The sequence below is a fragment of the Azolla caroliniana genome, unplaced genomic scaffold (assembly GCF_043228905.1).
Source record: "Azolla caroliniana isolate FFs.n. ecotype wild unplaced genomic scaffold, voAzoCaro1.0.p SCAF_4, whole genome shotgun sequence".
Classification (NCBI taxonomy): Eukaryota; Viridiplantae; Streptophyta; class Polypodiopsida; order Salviniales; family Salviniaceae; genus Azolla; species Azolla caroliniana.
The window spans coordinates 17,775,255-17,795,595 of record NW_028230439.1 but is presented as its reverse complement, the minus strand read 5'-3'; the positions used below and the strand labels follow the sequence as shown (position 1 = coordinate 17,795,595).

The window sequence follows — 20,341 nt, the reverse complement described above, 5'->3', positions numbered from 1 at the left end:
ATAAACCCAATTATGTGTATACATAGGAAGAGTAGCCCTTTTACGAGGGTGTTTGTTGGCATAAAAGACCGACTACTTTTAAATTGTATCCTCAAGTGTTAACACATTACCAAGTTAGGGCTTGAGTATATAAGCCCAACTGTAACATTATAAAAATAAATAAATAAATAAAAGAGTTACAGAAGAGAATAACAAGTTTCCATTAGAGCTTCATCTATATCCCCTTGCTTCTTACTTTTCCCTCACATCGTGCATGTTCCACTTCTCGGTATTGTGCACGTTGTCATGAAGATTTTCGGCAACAACATGAAAATCGCACGGAAGGGACAAAATCGAGAAGGTGCAATGTGCGCACGTGTGAAAGTGGTGATGGTCACACATGTACACTAGCATGTTGTAAATAAGACTGAAATGAGAATCATAAAAGGAAGGCTAGATGTAAGGTTAAACATATGCACATTTCTCAAACACTTGTAAATATAAAAATAAGACTAAAGCCTAGCAACATTTGAGTGCATACAACAAGGTGCAAGCAAGGTTTGAACCTTGCACCTCCAAGGTAAGAGACAATTGACTTACCACTAAAGCTACTACTAAGTGCTTTAAATTTTGTATATTTTCTTCTCATATTCAGTATTCTATAAGAATGTATAAAACTGTGTGCACAAAACCATGGTTTAAGCCTTGTGTAAAGAAGCTATGTATTGAAGGAGGAACTTAAGAAAAATTAAATTCTAGTTATCTCATTGGTCTTGTCTCTCAAACTTGAAGTCAAGGGTTCAAAGTCGAAATTGGAATCTCTCTATCTATCTATCTGCCTATCTCGCGTACGCTAATAAAACATTGAATCCTTCTAGTCTAGAACCCTGGTGGTCCCACTTCATTCCACGAGCACATGAGGATTTCCTTGACAACGTTGTTTGTTGGACATCACCTTGCAGGTTCTCATATATTTTTCCGCATATCCTATTCAACAAGTAGCAAGAGAGTCAGAAATCGGTAGAGCCAAAACGGCAAAGCCCAAAGAGCCGAAAACGCCAACTGAATCTGAAAAGATCAAAAGGCCAAAAGCCGATTGAAGGAGCCGAAAACCGATTAGAAATCTGCAACAAGGAAGAAGGACCAATCATTCGGAAGAGCCGAAGGCCGAAGAGCCCAAAGCCAATTCGGCAACTAGCCAACTCTACCACTACCGATCCTGCAAACTAGTCGATCGGCTTGTAAATTCTAATTGTAGTTTAAATGAAAATATAATTTAAGCTTACAAAGAAGATAACCCCATCCCACTGTAAACAATTAGAGTAGTCCTTTTACGGGAGAGTTTGTTGGACTAAAAGTCCTACTCCACCCAAGTTGTATTCCTAGTGTGAACACATTATCTTAGTTAGGGCTTAGTTACCCTAACTATAAAAGTGTGTAAATGAGTTTTGTTATATAGTTCTAGCGGGATTTGTAATGCATTGTCTCTTGAGCTCTAACTGTCTCTGTAACTGTCATCTTCTTCAGTCTTTTGTATATTCTGTAACAGAGAGATAAAACTGTGCACCATCATATACTCACTTGCAATATGTTTGCTTATTCCACATACAAAGATTCTCGTTGCTATTCGGCAACTACCTAGCTCATCATCTCACACTAGCCGGCTGAGACACATATTGTGCACAACATTTCCATGCCCATGATCTCAATGCGAAGTGATCCCGTCTCAAGGAGGAGGGTGTATGGTGTTTGTTTCTTAACTTGTAGAAACTTTGTAAGAAAATGTTTTTGGACATTTTCAAATTCTTTCCAAGTAGATTTAGGGATGCTACCACCCCATACTTCCACCCCACAAAGAAGCACCGGTGTCACCGAAGTGTCAAAAAGGCATTTCTTGATGACCCAACACTTAAGAGAGAGAGAGAGAGAGAGAGAGAGAGAGAGAGATGTAAGTAGTGTTTTCACACACACTTATTGATATAATTGTGTGATTTCACAAAGAGAGAGAGAGAGAGAGAGAGAGAGAGAGAGAGAGAGATGTAAGTAGTGTTTTCACACACACTTATTGATATAATTGTGTGATTTCACAAAGAGAGAGAGAGAGAGAGGGAGAGAGAGTCTGAGAGAATTGTATCAAATCCTACCAAGGTTTCATATCCTTAGCACTCCAAAGCATGTTCATTACCTCCTCCTTGGAAAACAAAGCAATATTAGGTAAGAACAAAGCTTCCTTCCTAGAACTTAACAAAGTAGTGTTTGGCAAAAGAAAAGCTCCTCCACAGAATTAAGAAAGTTGGATCAAGTTATAAGCCAAAGACTATTAGGCTATTCTTCAAGAAACAAACAAATATTTACTCAAGCAAATTTTGGAAAACCAAAACCTTTAGCATTCTTGGCCAAATATTTCTTACTTGGAAAAGAAGGATCCTTTGCATACTTCAGACTTTGAATATCAAAACATCCTCCAGGAAAGCAATTAACTATCGGTTAAGAAAAAACTTCTTTTTGTTTTGTAGCCAAAGATTCATTCTTTTAGAATCTTGAGCATATTTATGAAACAAACCTTTGAAGAACTTGGACAAGAAGAAGAACTAAGATTCCTTTCAGATGACAAATAAAAGCTTCCTTCTTTTTGGATTTTTTCCATCCATGGTGAACATCATTTCGTAGAAGATTTTAATAATAAGAGAGAGAGAGAGAGAGAGAGAGAGAGAGAGAGAGAGATTATATTATTGTCTTTGGAGGTCAAATATGACCTATGAGACCAAAAATATTACATTTCACGTGATACGTGTGAAAGTGAGTAGTAACTCTTGATGTTCAAGAACTTTACCAATGAATGTTGCAATCAAGAGTGCACATTGTGGTTGTGAGAGGAATTCATGCAAGGATTGGGCTTGGTTGAATAGATGTGGAAAGCATGGTCGAATATGATCAAAGGTAGAGCATTGTATCTTGAAAGTGTGATACTCAGCCTCGTGAACTTGTTTAGGGCAAAGTGTGCATAGACGACCACTCTCATCACTTGTGCCCCAACGCCCTGTCTCACATCGCAATGCATGTGAGCTAACTCGCATGGAAGCAATGGTTCTAATGGCAGATAACGGTATGGGCTCTAACATGTATCGATGTGTACAGTTTTCCCGTTCTGCAAAGAATATGGTTTTGTAGTTAGGTGCAACATGTGTTGTATAATGTGTGAAGTGTGAGCCTCCACATTTGTCCCATGTCATGATACGTTGGCGTTGCAAAAAGGCCTCATTTACAGAGGAATCTAGTGATGCATCATGAAGCAAGTGTCTCGCATCCCATCTACCAAACCATTTTTCTATATCTTGCATCCAACCGGAACACAAAAATTTGCTTTTACGCGTCTTTTGGATCTTTTTGCTTGCTTCCCATGCAATTCTAGGAAGTTGATGTGAGGGACTTTTTTGAAACTTAAGCATGTATTCAACAACCCTTTCCATGACCATGATCTCAATGGGGAGCGATCCCGTCTCAAGGAGGAGGGTGTAGGGTGTTTGTTTCTTAACATGTAGAAACTTTGTAAGAAAATGTTTTTGGACATTTTCAAACTCTTTCCACATAGATTTAGGGATGCTACCGCCCCATACTTCCACACCATAGAGAAGAACCGGTGTCACTTTGTGTCGAAAAGATATTTCTTGAGGACCCAACACTTAATATCTCCAACATTGCATGTGTTCTCAAATGCATAGTATGCTCACTTACCTGCATCTAAGCGACATGTAGTACATTCATTCCATCTATGAGTTGAAGGAACTTCAAGGCCAAGATATTTGAAGCTTTCCACACATTCAAGTGGCTCATTGTTGTACATAATGCATGGTTTATCTCTTTTTTGGCTCTTCACGAGCATAATCTTTGTTTTGGAGCTATTGACACTTAATTTAGTATGTATGCAAAAATTTCCAATGCCTTCATAAGCTTTTGTGCATCTTCTAAAGTATTTGCAAAAAGCACTACACCATCTACATATAACAAAAGCATAATCACAACATTCCCAATGGCAACTTCTTCAACACATTCTTCCTTTGCAAACTTGGTAACCAATATACAACCAATGTCTGCACGTCATTCCACTAAGGACATGTGACTCGAGAAAAAGGATGGTAGGACAATGGTACTCAAACTATCCCACATCAGTGTCCAATATTGTCCACCTCGCAAGGGTCTGTGTGTTGCCCATTTTGAGAGATAGATACATAGAGAGAGAGTATAAAAATAAGAGATCGATCATGTCTTCTTCCTATACCTAGGCAAATACTTAGAGGTCTAGTACAAAGCAAGAGCAGAATGAGCCAAAGCTTGTTGTTTATTATTATTATTATTTATTCCGTCCCCTTCTGGAGTTGGGTGAGGTAGGCCACGGATAGAGATATCGGGCGAGTATGGTACCGATTTCAAGCAGACATGCGCGCGTGCAGTTTGTTAAAGTAGCAGGAGCTCTTGGAGCCATGTGAACAAGGCCTTGTGCCTCTAATCTTCTTCAATTCACACTCATAAAAAGAGGGAATGAATGAATATGTAATGTGGTGGGGGGAGTTGTTGTGCGTTTGTTTTTTTTCCTTTATGTATTTTTGTTTTTGATTCCATCATTCCCAAACTAAAAGAGATGCTCAGACGCCCACATGTGAATAAACGCCGATTCCGCTCTCCTCTGTGCGATTGCCAGGAAATGGACGCAGAGTGATGGAGATGATGGCGATGGAAACCTTGTTTCTCTAATCTTACCTTCTCCTTCATTTGTTTCATTTGCCTTCGTTGAACAACCTAAAACAAAAAGAAGAAGAAGAAGAAGAAGAAGAAGAAGAGAAACAGAACAGAACAGATTAAAATAGATAATATCTTTAATGGGTTCCCAGGGTTCACCATCAAATTGCATATTTCATGTGACAGGGTTCAAGAAATTCTATGGTGTTAACGAGAACCCGACACAGGTTCTTGCATCAATGTTGGAAGACTACATAGAGAAGAAGAGGAGCCTTCCTCTTAATGCAAAATTAGGTAGTATCACTGTCATGGAGACAGTTGGAGAAGGTGTTCTTCATACTTTTCAAACATTGCTAAACTCCGCACTTGTGGTTTCCTCTACTATTTCTACCACCACCACCCCCACCACTACTGATACTATAAACACATCATCGGATGTGGATGTGAAGGATAAAATCATTTGGGTAAGTTTTTTTAGTTTGATTTGATTTTAATCAACTTTAATGATTATGAAGCAGATAATAACCATCGAATCCATTGGTAAAATTTGTTTTTCTTTCTTTGTTTTAGTCCGTTTTTAATCGAATTTTAGGGTCATCAACGTTACAAGCATCAAGCTATATGAGTAGATTGTTCTTTTGCATCATTACGTATATGATTTGAATCAAGTTTAAGGGTGGGAGAAGTAGTATTAAAACATCAATTTATTTTGTTTTGCATCATGCTTTCAATTTTGAAAGCAACCTTGAGAATAACAAACTTAGTTAAATTTATCTAAATTTTGAGCAACCTTGGTATTTTTTCTTGATATTTAATAAAGTTAATGGTGTGAAGAAAGCCAAGGATTTCGAAGATTTTTGTATCCTAAACATACCAAGCTTAACATAGAGTAATCTGAATTTGAGTGATTGAGTCATTTGGGTAATTGTTAACATCTTATTCTATACGATTTAATCAAGTAATGATTGTTTTTCTATTAAAAAAATCAGAATTCTCAAAGAAAAAAATCTTAGCAAGTTGTTTTTTTAGAAGCATAATTAAAAACCAAGATTTTGAATTGGCCAATTTTGACATGCTCACTTTTTAATTAGGGAGAAATCAATAATTAAGTATCATATTTAGCAAAACCACATTTCTTAATATTGCGAATTAATCTTTGTAATCTCATATACATGCTTTTAATGTGTAATTATGTGTATAATGTTAATCTCATGTGATTTGGATTCTGAAATTTGACCAAGTGAATATAGTGAAATGTGTTATATTGTTACTCATTGGAATCAAGAATTTGAGAGAAATATGCAATAAAACCACCAATTTACATCATTTGAGGACGGGATTGATGATAAATATTTAGTTAAATATTTAAACTTTTCTATCTTCCTTTTATTCAATTAAATGAATTTAATGGTATTATTATTATTATTATTATTATTATTATTCGGAAGCGAGAATTAGACAGAATTTTTTCACTCATGAATTGAAAGTCATGAAAGTTTAGATCATGTGGAAAAGTCCCACTCAATTAAGAAATGAGATCGATGACATTGTTGCTAACATGTCTTGAGCACATAAGCACATAAGTGAGCGGTTCTTTATTTGAAGCCTTGGAAGCATGAGTTTGAAAGAGAAAACAATTAGAAATCACGATACCAAATTTCTGTTTACCAGAACAATATAACCTTAATCTAAAGTGATCTGAATAGGAACATCTTTCTATAGCTTGATTTTGTTTCAATAGTTTAATAAACTTTCATTTATAAACATGAGTCTGAAGTAACTTCTTTTTTCTGCTTCTTGGTGAAAATGTCTGGACAAGAGCAGGTTCATATGGGTGTAAATAGTGGAGCTAGTAAGTTTGCAATTGAAAGGAAAGCTGTAAATGAAGCAACATTTCGTTGTCCTGATGAGATGGGCTGGCAACCTCAGGTGATCATTGGGTTGATATGGAAACTATAATTCTATATCTGGGAATTGTCATTGTGTAGAATTTCGTGTGACCTGATTAATTTTTACTGATGTTGCAGAGGATTCCGATAATCCCAGCTGACGGTGATATTTCACATGCAAGAGAGGTAGTTTACCTAGCATTTTTATGAACATGAATAAAAAAATCAAATGTATATTTGTCAAGTGGTTATTAGGAAAAGTCAATAACAACGTTGAATAACACAGTTTGATAGTTGATACTAGGCAACTTAATTACAAGAACCTATTCTTCATGGAAAAACTGGATTATGTCTGATTTATTGCATTCTTTGTTACCCTTAGTTAATATTACTCCTCTCTTCCTAGAGAGACTTATTTCCGTCCTAAGGAGACCAACAATGCCCCACATAGGACCAAAACCTTAACATAAAAGCTATCTCCCCTTTTAGTGTGTTATCTCTGTGGGCTTTGGTGTTGACTATTGCTTTTTCTAAAGCTCATTGAGACATATATCCATTGACATGTGATTCAATCTCATCTATCATTCATGTTTGAAGGTATCCTGAATTTTCTTTTTCTCTGAAGTCTGTTTGATTGAATCTGTAGTTTTGTCAATGTTCTTATGTGTATGGTTGCAACATACTTCAATTTCTCTTGTAAAAAATGCATCTGCAACACAACTTGCAGGTTCCTATTTGTTGGATCAACTCTTAACATTGAGTTAGGGCATCTTGACATGGAACCAAGAATCTTTGTGAAACATGCTCCTATCTTGATCTCCACCTGATGTTATGAGATGCAGATCTATCCAATTGCGCATATCAATCCATGAGATAGATAGATGTACATAGCCCAACATATAATATAAACCCATACTTAGTGATGCTGAATCTGGTGTACCCTTCAGATGCTGTGGAACATGCTTGCTGGCTTGCCAATGACTCTTTTCCTGATCCAGCATAAGTTTCGCCATCACTCCCACCAGATAGCTTGAGTCTGATATTGTGTTGCAAAAATACAGGAGTCAGAGTCATGTCTTTGTCCTCTCTCCACATTTCCATGTCTATTCCTCATGAGCTTCAGAAGTGCAGCAACCCCGACATGAAGATCATGATCTGTTCACATTGTACTTCAACATAAGAGGGTCGCATCAGCTGGATACCTATCTTCTTAATCCCCTACCCATTAGGATTTTATCCCTTGGGCCTGATTTAGCCCGTACAGGCTCTCTGTAACCTCCAAGACCTTTCCTTCTGAACTGGGAAGCTTGAATTCCAATGGTTTTTCTATGAACTCTTCTTCCATTCAGATAAATGGATTCCTGAATAGTTGCGCCATGAGACACCTCCTTGAGGATATTTATGTGCTCCACTTTCTGTTTTGACAAAGAGAGGCGCATCAGCTAGAGAACATCTGAATCTGCTTTCTGTTTTGAAACAGAGAGCCACATCAGCTAGAAAACCTCTGAATCCGCATTTTGTTTTAAAACAAAGAGCTGCATCAGTTCAAGAACTTCTGAATTCTCTTTTTTGTGAGGAATCTGTCATTCACTCATGCCAGGCCCTCGCGTTCTTCAGTCCATGTAGCCACATTCTGTTTTGAAATAGAGAGCCACATCAGCTAGAGAACCTCTGAATCCGCTTTTTGTTTTGAAATAAAGAGCTGCATCAGTTGAAGAACTTCTGAATTCGCTTTCTTGTGAGGAATCTGTCCATTCACTCATGCCAGATCCTCGCCTTCTTCAGTCCATGTAGCCACATTCTGTTTTGAAATAGAGAGCCACATCAGCTAGAGAACCTCTGAATCCGCTTTTTGTTTTGAAATAAAGAGCTGCATCAGTTGAAGAACTTCTGAATTCGCTTTCTTGTGAGGAATCTGTCCATTCACTCATGCCAGATCCTCGCCTTCTTCAGCCCATGTAGCCACATTCTGTTTTGAAATAGAGAGCCGCATTAGCTAGAGAACCTCTGAATCAACTTTCTATTTTGAAAATAGAGAGCCGCATCAGTGAGAGAACCTCTGAATCCATATTTTGTTTTGAAATAAAGAGCGGCATCAGTTGAAGAACTTCTGACTTCGCTTTCTTGTGAGGAATCTGTCCATTCACTCATGCCAGGTCCTCGCGTTCATCAGCCCATTCAGAGCTGTCTGCAACCTCAAGTCTTTCCCTTCCAATTTGGGAAGCTCAAAGCCCGATGATTGCCCCGTGAAGACCTTGTCCTTATGATATTCATCTGGAATACTGACCAGTTCCAAGTTGCAGATGTTGATAGGACCACTCAAATTGTTCTGAGCCTTGTATTCAGATTGAAGAGTTCATCAAAATCAACACCCTTTTGTAAACTTTTTGGCCGCTAGTCTTGTCTTGAATTGTATTTATCAACAAACCATCAGCCTTAGACTTGCTATCCCAGGCACTGCTTCATCTATCAAATTGTGTCACATGTCTTTATCTGGAATACTTTCCAGTTCAGAGCAGTTTCATTTTGCAATGCCTTGTGAAATCAATCCATGATGTTTGCAACGTGTGTATTTGAATATTCTCCATGCGTGGGTCCACCTCCCAGGTTGAGATTCAGTCCAAGTCTATCGTCTGTAGATGATATAATAATTGATGTTTTGATCAGAAGTTCCGAAACCCTATCTAAGAAGTGTGTGAAAGACTCTGTCAAATATTATTGTAGGATAGCTACAAGAGTAATACTCCTCTGTTTCATGCTCTCTTTAAAATCTGATGCATCCCATCTTCTGGGGATATGCTTCTGTATGATTGTATCCCCAATAGAAATCCACCTTTTCCCTGGTGTTTGGGGCTCAAGATCTAACAGAACAAGATGTTCTTTTATGACATTGTTCATCTTAGAATGTGTCAGCATGCATTCAATGTGTAATGGAAAGGTATCAGTTCATCAACTTAAACCTATCGAGCTTGAAGCATAGTTATCTGCACGTACCAGCATGAACTACTCCTAGCCATAGCAAGCTGCCATGGAGAGAGTTATCCACATACCAATATTGATGAAGCCCCAATGCACTATGGATGAAATTCAGTGATCTAGCTAAGGACTCAACTACAGTTATAGATATAGCGATGTCTTCGAAAGTTCAGAATGACTTATGAGGCCGAAGAATTAAATCCAAGTCAGATCTGATACAATTTCTGATAACAAGGGAAAACAAAAGAAGAAAAGAAACTATTCATACGGTAAATAAAATGGAAATGGAATGGATAATACATTCAAACTGGAGTTAGTACAAATTGGGTGAGAGACCAGCAGTATCACTATTCATAGCATGCATTGATATAGTAACATCAACATGCATTGATATAGTATCACTATTCATAGCATGCATTGATATAGCATACGGGAACCAACATGAATGAAGGGCCAAAACCATCATTCCTAGCAAGAAATTGGATGTTATTCAATATTTTCTTAGTTCTTTTAACGTTAGGTATAAGTCTTCAAATATTAGTTCTTTTAACATTAGGTATAAGTCTTCAAATATAAAGCATGAAATAGATTCCCTTCAAGGAGGCTTGAACTTCTTGACCTCAATTGAGCTCTACTAGAGAGAGAGAGAAAGAGAGAGAGTTCTAATCATATGGTTGGCTCTTTGTAGACAACATTACCCACAACCGATATTGTAGAGTTGCTAGCAAAGAAAAGTTTTAATGTTGCTGTCTCGAACGATGCGGGGAGATTTGTTTGTAATTATGTATATTACCATTCCCTTCATCATTCAGCAGCTAACGGAACGCAATGCATATTTGTCCATGTTCCTCCTTTCGACAAAATTGATTGTGAACAACAGCTCGAGTTCATTGCTACTTTGCTTGAGACTTTGGCTACTCTTGCATGAATATAAAATTGTATCTATTTGTTTAGGAAAGTTTCCTGGCCAAAATAAAACTTGTAATTATATATAGATCCAGGAAAATTAATCATTCAGGATCAATGATTTCAAGAGAACAGAAAAAAAAAAATGTATTATGAAGAATTTGTTGTATATTATGGATGTGTGTATGTGTGCATATACACATACATTGTGTGTATATCATCAATTGGTGTTTTAACTAGTTTTTTCATTAGACATTCAAGGCCGGCAAGTATATAGTGAATGAAGTAACAATCAAGCAAAACTATGAAATATCTTCAGTATGGAAAACTTGCCATGCAACCACACAATCCAAGTGTTCACTTGGTTGTTTGGGATGTTTTTCTTTATGGCTACTCCATGTTTTCTTTTCATGCATTAAGTAAAATAAGTTTATGAGAATACAACAAATCTATAGGACTTTGCAAAAACATATAACTATCTACCAACAATAGATATTTCCGAATGTGATTTCAAAATCCAAAGGGCTTGTATGGGAGCTGACTGATGTGTTGGCGAAACCTTTTTATCAATTAAACATGCATGTTACTGGTCAATCAGGGGTGTTTTCTGATTCCAATAGTTAGATATATAAAATTTACCACTATATTTGGTGTTGGCAAAACCTTATCATAAAATAACGTTCGTGTTGGTGGTCAATTAGTGGATGTTGTCTCATTGGAATTGTTGGATATACAACACCATTTACCACTATATTTTCAGCAGCTCTATGTTGTTGCCAAGTGGTATCATTTGAATCTTCTGGTTTGCCTCAACTAGGAATGTCCTTGTTTTGGAGTCTTCCAAAACAAATGACTACTAGACACAACTAGTAATACAATCAAAATGTACATGTTTCTCAAGAAGGGGATGCAAATATAGTATTGAATATCCTACCCAAAATGTACCTATTTCTCATGTTACTTACCTTGGTCCCTTAAAAGCTATGTTTTTATATTACTATTTGTTCAGCTGGTTAAGTGTGTTGTTTCAAATTCAATGGTCGGTGGTTCAAAACCTCATGGGCCAAGGTATTAAGCTGCGTACACTTTGTCTCAATGCCTCTTACATATTCTTAGAGACATCTTGGACCTCTAGCCCATAACCTTGTGGTTTCATGCGCACATGCATGAATCTCATGCACTTCTGCACTAAATCATGGTGAACCCGATGTGAACATGTGGTAAAGAAATAGAAAATAATGGTGGTGATGTTCAAAATAAAATTGCAAGAGTGAAGGGTGACAACCAATCCAAGGGTTGCTATTTAACCAAATTGTCAAAGAGGATGAGCAATTCAATGCTTGCAATTTCACATGCTATCTAGGAGACTAGAAGTCCAACATTCTTTAGGGAGGGATTTGGAGGTGTTATAGGTTTCTTCATCTGGATGGATTGTTACCGATGTATAGGCCCACTACAAGGTAACCCTCAATAGATATGCTTTGGTTAACCCTTGACATTGGCCCAAATACAAGGTAAGAATGCCAAAATGTATTGAGTTGCATCTTACTACTTCCATGAGTCTCAGGCTCTTATGGAGTCTTTACACTTATTTGAACCTACTCATACAAGGTGGTTGTTGAGGTACCATCATGTCATCATCACGTAAGTATGAATATATGCAAGCAATGCAAAACCTAGTGGAGGATTACTTCTCTCATGCTCAACATATAATGCAATTCTCAAGAAGTATGTTGACATTTTGGACAGGAATAATAATTTAGATCATGATTTTGACCCACAACAAACATCAAAATATCATCATCATCTCTTTTTATAAGAGGGCAATGGATATTTTGCAGTCCTTTTGCTTTACATATTACCCCTAGTGCTATATTTGATTGTGGCTCATCATGCTAATAATCAGTTTCATGCATCTAGTAATGCACTTCTTCTCTAATAGATTGTTTGAACCAATAGAACAATGTTAGGAGTTTTAATTATGAACATTATGATCAAGGCAAGGGAGTTCAAGCACGATATTAGTGATTAGCCAAGGTTGAACCTTATCACTGTAAGGGTAATGCCATATAGTGCAACATCTATGATATCATTTCATACTTATTCCTAGATAAGCTCGAACTAAAATATTGTATCATTCTTTGAGTTTTTTTAGAGACAAGCCGAACATTGGATGGTCGGTCAGATTGACCAGCGAGTCGATAGGGTTGTCAACTATTCTTAAGGAGATAGAGAGAGTCAACAATAATAGTCAACTACATCATGGATGCTCCAGGTCAAGGAGAAGGCCGACTAGTCGGGTCGACTGGATAGCCGACATGGGAGTTGGCTAGTCAAGCCGACTAGAAAATCGACATAGGAGTCAATTAGTTGGCTAATCAACTGAGATTAATAGTAATAAGAAGAAGAAGAATAATGAAAGTTATGAATATCTTCATACTTCATTTTTTCCTTTAATTTTAGAAATCTCCTTCTCCTTCACTACTAATGTTTCTACCATATCTTGAAATAAATCCCCTAAGATTGCATACGAATTACTATGGGAATGTAAAACTCCAAACCCTAGTGGCTCCTCTTGTGAACAAGGCACTAGTTTCCGTTTATTCCAAGGAACATAAAAATTACCTTTATTATCAAAAGACAATTTCTTTGGATAGTCCTCCTGACGACCCCATGATCTATTCTGCATGGAATTTGTTTGTTGAATCAATGTTACCTTCTCCATAGATACATTATTCCCAACATTCTTATTACACTTCTTCATCTTTCCAAAAACTATTGACCATTGCCCTTCATCCTCTAGAGTCTTTCCATCCTTGTAATTCACAATTTGTGGTTCCTTTATTTGCTCTGAAATTGTTAAAGTTTGAATATGGTCATGATTTGTAGACTCTTCATGTACCACTTCCAATACATTATTTCTTTTTTGAGGACCGTCAGCCATAAAATGCCATATCTCACCACAATGGAAATAATATCCTGCAAATGTACCCCACAATGGCATACCAAAGCATGCAATTTGTAAACAACTTGGCCTCTTTATAGCAATATTCCAAAGAATACACATCCGATATAGATTTTGAGCATTACCACTAGGGGATACCAAGATCTTTGCCAACATTTCCATTGATGATCATAATATTGGCTAGACCACTGAATATGTACGCTCTACCTCAACCCATATAGGACACTCTTGCTTCAATATATCTTGGTATTCCACTAGTGGCCTCCACGGAACATATGAACCAAACTTTTCACATAAAAAATTGGCAATTTTTTGAGTAATTTCTCTTTATACTCTTGTGATACCAAAATAACCTCATAAAACCCACGAGGACCGGCATAAACATCTTGAACACAATCAGCTTGTAAAACCCCACATAACCATTGTTTGACCCTCCAAAGGAAAGGTATCTTCCTTGTGAAAAACAATATGACCCCTCTATTAAAAAAATTAGCAAATGAGCCCAAAAACTCCTTATTGTCTATTTCTACCTTAACCACTTCATCGTCAACAAACTCCTCTACAACTTTTACATTCTCCCTTATACAATCTTCCATTAGTATACTTTTCATGCATCTTAAATGTTCCCAATGACTATCATCTTTCTCAATATCATCCTGTCGCATTGCATCAACATAAGACATATCATTAGTATTATATCCAATACATCGTTGTCTTTTACCATCCCCTCTTGGACTTTCTACTGACTCAACCATGCATGCATCCTTTGAGGAATTCGGAAACGCGTCCATATTCATGAAAACACTAACATCCATATGACAAAAAATATGAGAGAGCTCACTTACAAGTAATTTTGTTGGAGAAGGAAACAAAGCATGCGACCATGAGATGCATACAAACGAATGATCATTTTACTCGTAAATTTCTACAGAAACCACCAAATGATATGTGCACATACTCTTTGGAAAGCCCTCTGTGGAAGCTTCGAAATGAGCCAAAGAACTAAGGAAAAGGATATCGTAGCAGAACGATACATCAAAAATAGTGTTTGTCCTTCTCCAACATCTCAAACAACTTAATGACATCGAGGTATCTCGGGAGGACGGTGAAATATCCTTCATAGAGGATATAAAAGACGAGATTAAAAAAGTTAAAGAGGAAGTTAAAAATAACATAGAGTTAGCTAAAACAGGTTGGGTAGATGTGGTTAAAAGAAACATTAGAAAAGAAATCAAAGATGAAAATATTGTTAATACCACCCTTGAAGAAGAGAAAATGCGTCAGGCCTGACACTTAAATGTATGTGTCACTGGGTTCAAGGAAGGTGCATCCCTAGACAAGGATGCACAAACACTTGGGAAAATGTTAGGGTACACAACAGCCCTACCTATCACCAAATTTTGGAGGGCCGGACGTGACACAACTAGGAAGAGAGCCTTAGTCCTTCAATTTAAAGACTTTGACTCTAGAATCACTTTCTTTAAGAAGAGACCAATTCTTCGAGGATTGGGTGGGGACCTTATCTATCTCAATGAAGACCTCACTAAGATGCAAATTGAGCATCGCAAGAGTTGTATGCCACGAGTTATGCAAGCTCCTAAAGAAGGGCATCGCGCCTTTTATCGAGACGGATGAGTGATCATAAATGATTGTACTACTAATTGACAGTGTGTGGCCCATATGATAGAAAATACACTTAGGATGACCTTATAGAATTGTAACGAAGCACTTTGGACACACCTCGGCCACCTAGAGGAGATATTAAAGGTATCAGATATACTTTTCTTGGTAGAAACACACCAAAGCCCAAATAGAAGACTCCCACGAGTCGAAGGATTTCATTGGGAGTCCGCTTTTAGACAAACCTCACGTCGATGCACTACGAGGGGATCTGGAGGTGTCGCAATATTGTTTCGGAGAGAGCTACATAATAGGATAGAAATACTGAGGACAGACCCAAAAGCTCGTTTTATGTAGGTGAAAGTCTCCACAACCAAGGACAAGGCAGTATTTGTCGCCATTTATTACTTTCCACCGAAAGGATCTTGTTATAATCTGGTTGGTGAGGCGAGATTAGTTGATGAAGGAGTGCCACATGGGCCTTCCCCATACGAACCTCTATCAAACGACATAATCCGATATTCTTCCGAAGGAGAAGTATTCCTTGTAGGAGACTTCAATGCGAGAACCCAATCCCGACAATGCACAATATTTCAGATGAATAGAAACCTAGAAATGGTAAATGTCAATCCTTTAGACATATGCACCACACGTAGATCAAAGGATCAACGTGCAGACGCCACGAGCTTTGGCCATCATTTGCTCGAACTTTGCAGTCGGCACCAGATGGTCATATATAATGGTTTAGCCAAGTGGCCAAGCTCGGAAGAGCTCACATGTTTCCCACATGGAGGAGGGGAAAGCACAGTTGATTATCTAATAGGACGCCATGAAGCTACCCACATGATTAACTCCTTTCGGGTGGCCCCATGCCCTATTGGCGCGGACCATAGTTTCTTATACTTCGAACTAAAATGTGATATCTCTAACATCACCAAATATAGTCAACCATGCCATCACACCACAATACATTTCACACATGACCTCTCTGACATATACTCTCGACATGTTCAAGCCCATCTCTCCTCCCTTGATCCCTCCCTACCTTTAGAGAGCCTTAGTACGAAACTCACACACATCCTTCACTCTGCAACAGTTAGCAGTTTCCCATATACGAAACACTCCAATCAAGGTAGATTAGGATCTATGCCACAAAATAGATGGTATGATGAGGATTGTAGGAACTTACATACACAACTTACAATATCGCAACTCAGTGGTAGTATTACCTCAATACAAGCTCGCAAAGAAATGTGCAAGATGACACGTCGTAAGAGATGAGCATGGGAGGCATCCCAATATTGGGAACTCTACCATATGCTCATGAGTAGCGATTGTGCCACTGCATGGAAGAGATTACGGGAACCAAGACCACAAACACCCATCGAAGATCCGAAACCTAGCACACATATCCAGAGATACTTTACCAAATGCCAAACCAACCACCCATTCCAATGCCTTCTACACCCCGACCTACCGTGGGGACACTTTTCATGACCTTTAGGGTCGCGAAGGTCATAAAGAAATTACAACATAGGATGCCCATGAACCACACAAGATTGCGAGCAGAACACATCATATATGCGAGAGAGTGCCTAGCTCCCTTGCTAACTCTAATCTTCAATCATGCCCTCGCGGAGGGTTTTCCACCACAATGGACTATGAACACAGTGGCCCCCATACATAAAGGGGGGGACCCCATGGACCCAAATACATATAGGACCATTATGATAGGTCATACCCTTGCTAAATTATATGGTGCAGTAATGGAGGCAAGAGCTTAGTGATTATATGGAGACCCTAAATCTTCGCACACCTGAACAGGCTGGCTTTAGACGAGCCTTCTCCACTATTGATCATATCTTCACAGTTAGATGCTTAATTGACCTGATTAAGGCTTGCAAGAAGAAATTATATTGTTGTTTTGTGGACTTCCGCAAAGCCTTTGACACGGTCCCTAGAGAGCTTAAAAGCTTGAGGATACCATATGACATGGTTTGGGCCATCTACGCACTATATGAACAAGTGTCTAGGTGTGTTCGATGCCCAAGTGGCCTATCCAATTGTTTCACTAGCACTATTGGTGTAAAACAAGGTTGCCCCCTATCTCCGACTCTTTTTAGGATCTACATGGATCGTAAGGGAGGCAACGGAGTAGTCCTTGGGGATACACAGGTTCGTATCTTGCTCTATGCAGACGACATAGTTTTGCTCTCTAAATCCGAACACGACCTACAAAGGCACCTTAATGCCTTAGATGACTTTTGCACACAACGAGGTTTGGCAATGAATCTAGGGAAAACTAAAGTCCTTATCTTCCACACATCGGCTCAAGTTAGAGCTAAGTGTCACCTAACTATCTCCCATAACCCAGTTGAGGTGGTTGGATCATATGTCTATCTCGGAGTCACTTTTAGTGCCCGCTTAGGTAAATTTTCGATGACACAATCAACAAAGGATATAGACTTACGAGAGGACATGCATCCCTCTCACTCCTTGAGAGTCAATACCATCAAGCATACTTTCAAGAGCCACGGACTAAAGGGTGGCTCTTTGACTCATTAGTGACTCCCTCCTTGATGTATGCATCAGTGGTTTGGGCTCCAAGACTACCATCCTTCATGTGGACACAATTAGAGAGACCATTGGTGATAATGTTATTGCGCCAACTTCGAAGCAAATCGACAGTACCACATGACATTATTAGGGCTGAGTTCACTTTAGCCCCGATGTTAGTAGAGGCACTTTTTCAACTTGTAGTCTTTATCCACAAGATACATAACAGACCACATGATAGAATATCCTATCAAGCCTTTAAGGCCTCTCGATCACTATATGACTCCGGCTATACTAGCTCATGGTATGGCATGATGGTGAGTTAGCTTCTTGCAAATGGTCTAGACATTAATAACCTCCCCCCTTCTTACCACATGCACTAAGGGTTGCCATTGGACAACTTAGAATATCATCTCACCAACTTGAGATTGAGAATGGTTGTACTAATGGAGTCCCTAGGGAGGAAAGGATATGTAAGTTATGCCACATAGATATAGAGGATGAGTACCACTTTACATGCAAGTGTCCCACCTACCCCAGATAAGGGCAAAATACCAAGACATACTTGGTTCCTCTCCTACCCTTCCCAAACTATTAGATACTCTAGATATAAAGAAATTAGGCAGATACATCCTAGAGCTAAAACAACACAGAAAGAATAAGTTACAAAACGCTGACAATAATGTTGCTATTGTTCACCAACATGTAATAAATGAAGTTTTTCAAGAACAGGGGGAGACAACGAATGTCGACACACCTACACCACTCAGCCTTTTCCTTGATGAAGCAGAAAACCAAAGAAGAACCAAACGCCCTTAGAGGCCGGGTTTCAAAGTAACTCGACGTGTAGAAGCAATAAAGAAAATAAGGGAACGTGAGCTACACCGCCTAGAAGCCATGGTTGGGGCACTCTATACATTGAGACCATGGGTCACACCCACACCAAAACCCTTTGACCTCCTAGTTCTTTTCGAGAGGCTTGGGTGGAAATGAAATTAGGCTTAGTGCAAAGTCACTTCCTTTTATCAAGTATACCACATTTTGTACACTACTAAAACTCTTTTAGTTTAAGTTCTATTTTTACTTTATTTTATTTTAGTTTTGATGATTAGATAAATACCCATTTTGTTGTAAACCAATTGTCTCATGGGCCAATTGTGGCCTTAAGAAGACATTAATATTTCTTTCTTTCTCCCATCCCATTATCTGCCATTCGAACCATTGCTTCCATGCAACTTAGCTCACATGCATTGCGATGTGAGACAGGGCGTTGGGGCACAAGTGATGACAGTGGTCTTCTATGTACACTTTGCCCTAAACAAGTTCGCGAATCTGAGTATCACACTTTGATGCAATGATCTGTCTTTTATCATATTTGACCATGCTTTCAACATTTCTTCGACCGAGCCCAATCCTTGCACAAATTTCTCTCACAACCACAATGTGCACACTCGATTGCAACATTCATTGGTAAAGTTCTTGAACATCGAGAGTCACTACTCACTTTCACACGTATCACGTGAAATGGAATATTTTTGGTCTCACAGGTCATATTTGACCTCCAAAGATGATAATATAATCTCTCTCTCTCTCTCTTTGCTCATCATAATTTTGCATGCATACTAAATTAAGTGTCAATTGCTCTAAAACAAAGATCATGATTGTGAAGAGCCAAAAAAACGGTAAGTCATGCATTATGTACAATAATGAACCACTTGAATGTGTGGAAAACTTCAAATATCTTGGGTTTGAAGCTCCTTCAAATCGTAGATGGAATGAATGTGGTACACGCTGCTTAGAGGCGGGAAAGCAAGCATATTATACATTTGAGAACACATGCAATCGTGGAGATATTAAGTGTTGGGTTCTCAAGAAATATCTTTTCGACACTTTGGTAACATCAATGTTTCTCTATGGGGTGGAAATATGGAGTGGTTGCATCCCTAAATCTACTTGGAAAGAGTTTGAAAATGTCCAAAAACATTTTCTTAGACTGTTTCTATAAGTTAATAAACAAATGTCATACATACTCCTCCTCCTTGAGACAAGATCACTTCCCATTGAGGTCATGGCCATGAAAAGGGTTGTTGAATACATTCTTAAGGTTCAAAAAGTCCATTACATCGACTTTCCTAGAATTGCATGGGAAACAAGCAAAAAAATCCAAAAAAGATGCATAAAAGCAAAATTTTGAGTTCCGGTTGGATGCAAGATATGAAAAAGTGGTTTGGTAGATGGGATGCAACACATTTGCTTCATGATGCATCACTAGATTCCTCTATAAATGAGGCCTTTTTGCAAAGCCAGTATATCATGACATGGGAAAAATGTGGAGGGTCACGCTTCACACATTATACTACACATGTTTCACCTAACTACAAAACTATATTCTTCGTGGAACGAGGAAACCGTACACATCAATACATGTTAGAGCCCATCCCGTTGTCTACCATTCGAACCATTGCTTCTATGCGACTTAGCTCACATGCATTGCAATGTGAGACGGGGCATTGGGGCACAAGTGATGAGAGTGGTCGACTATGCACACTTTGCCATAAACAAGTTCACGAGTCTGAGTATCACACTTTGATACAATGCTCGCTGCCTTTGATCATATTCGACCATGCGTTCCACACATCTTCGACTAAGCCGAATCCTTACACGAATTTCTCTCACAACCACCACAATGTGCACTCTCAATTACAACATTCAT

General features: G+C 38.4%; 1 protein-coding gene across 1 annotated transcript; it reads left to right on the top strand.

The window, feature by feature from the left end:
- The first annotated feature begins 4,667 nt into the window (after positions 1 to 4,667).
- LOC147865207 (uncharacterized) lies at positions 4,668 to 10,702 on the top strand. Its single transcript, XM_087317979.1, has 4 exons — positions 4,668 to 5,180; positions 6,541 to 6,645; positions 6,744 to 6,791; positions 10,270 to 10,702. Exons 1-4 carry the CDS (start codon positions 4,857 to 4,859, stop codon positions 10,507 to 10,509), a joined length of 717 nt encoding a protein of 238 aa, XP_087174105.1. The 5' UTR covers positions 4,668 to 4,856; the 3' UTR covers positions 10,510 to 10,702.
- Positions 10,703 to 20,341: the final 9,639 nt, after the last annotated feature.

Bases quoted from the DNA above. Each gene is read 5' to 3' on its own strand.
- LOC147865207 (XM_087317979.1), top strand. From the start codon at position 4,857: ATGGGTTCCCAGGGTTCACCATCAAATTGCATATTTCATGTGACAGGG. The intron at 6,646-6,743 runs GTGATCATTGGG...CTGATGTTGCAG, and splicing joins AGATGGGCTGGCAACCTCAG to AGGATTCCGATAATCCCAGC. The intron at 6,792-10,269 runs GTAGTTTACCTA...GGCTCTTTGTAG, and splicing joins ATATTTCACATGCAAGAGAG to ACAACATTACCCACAACCGA.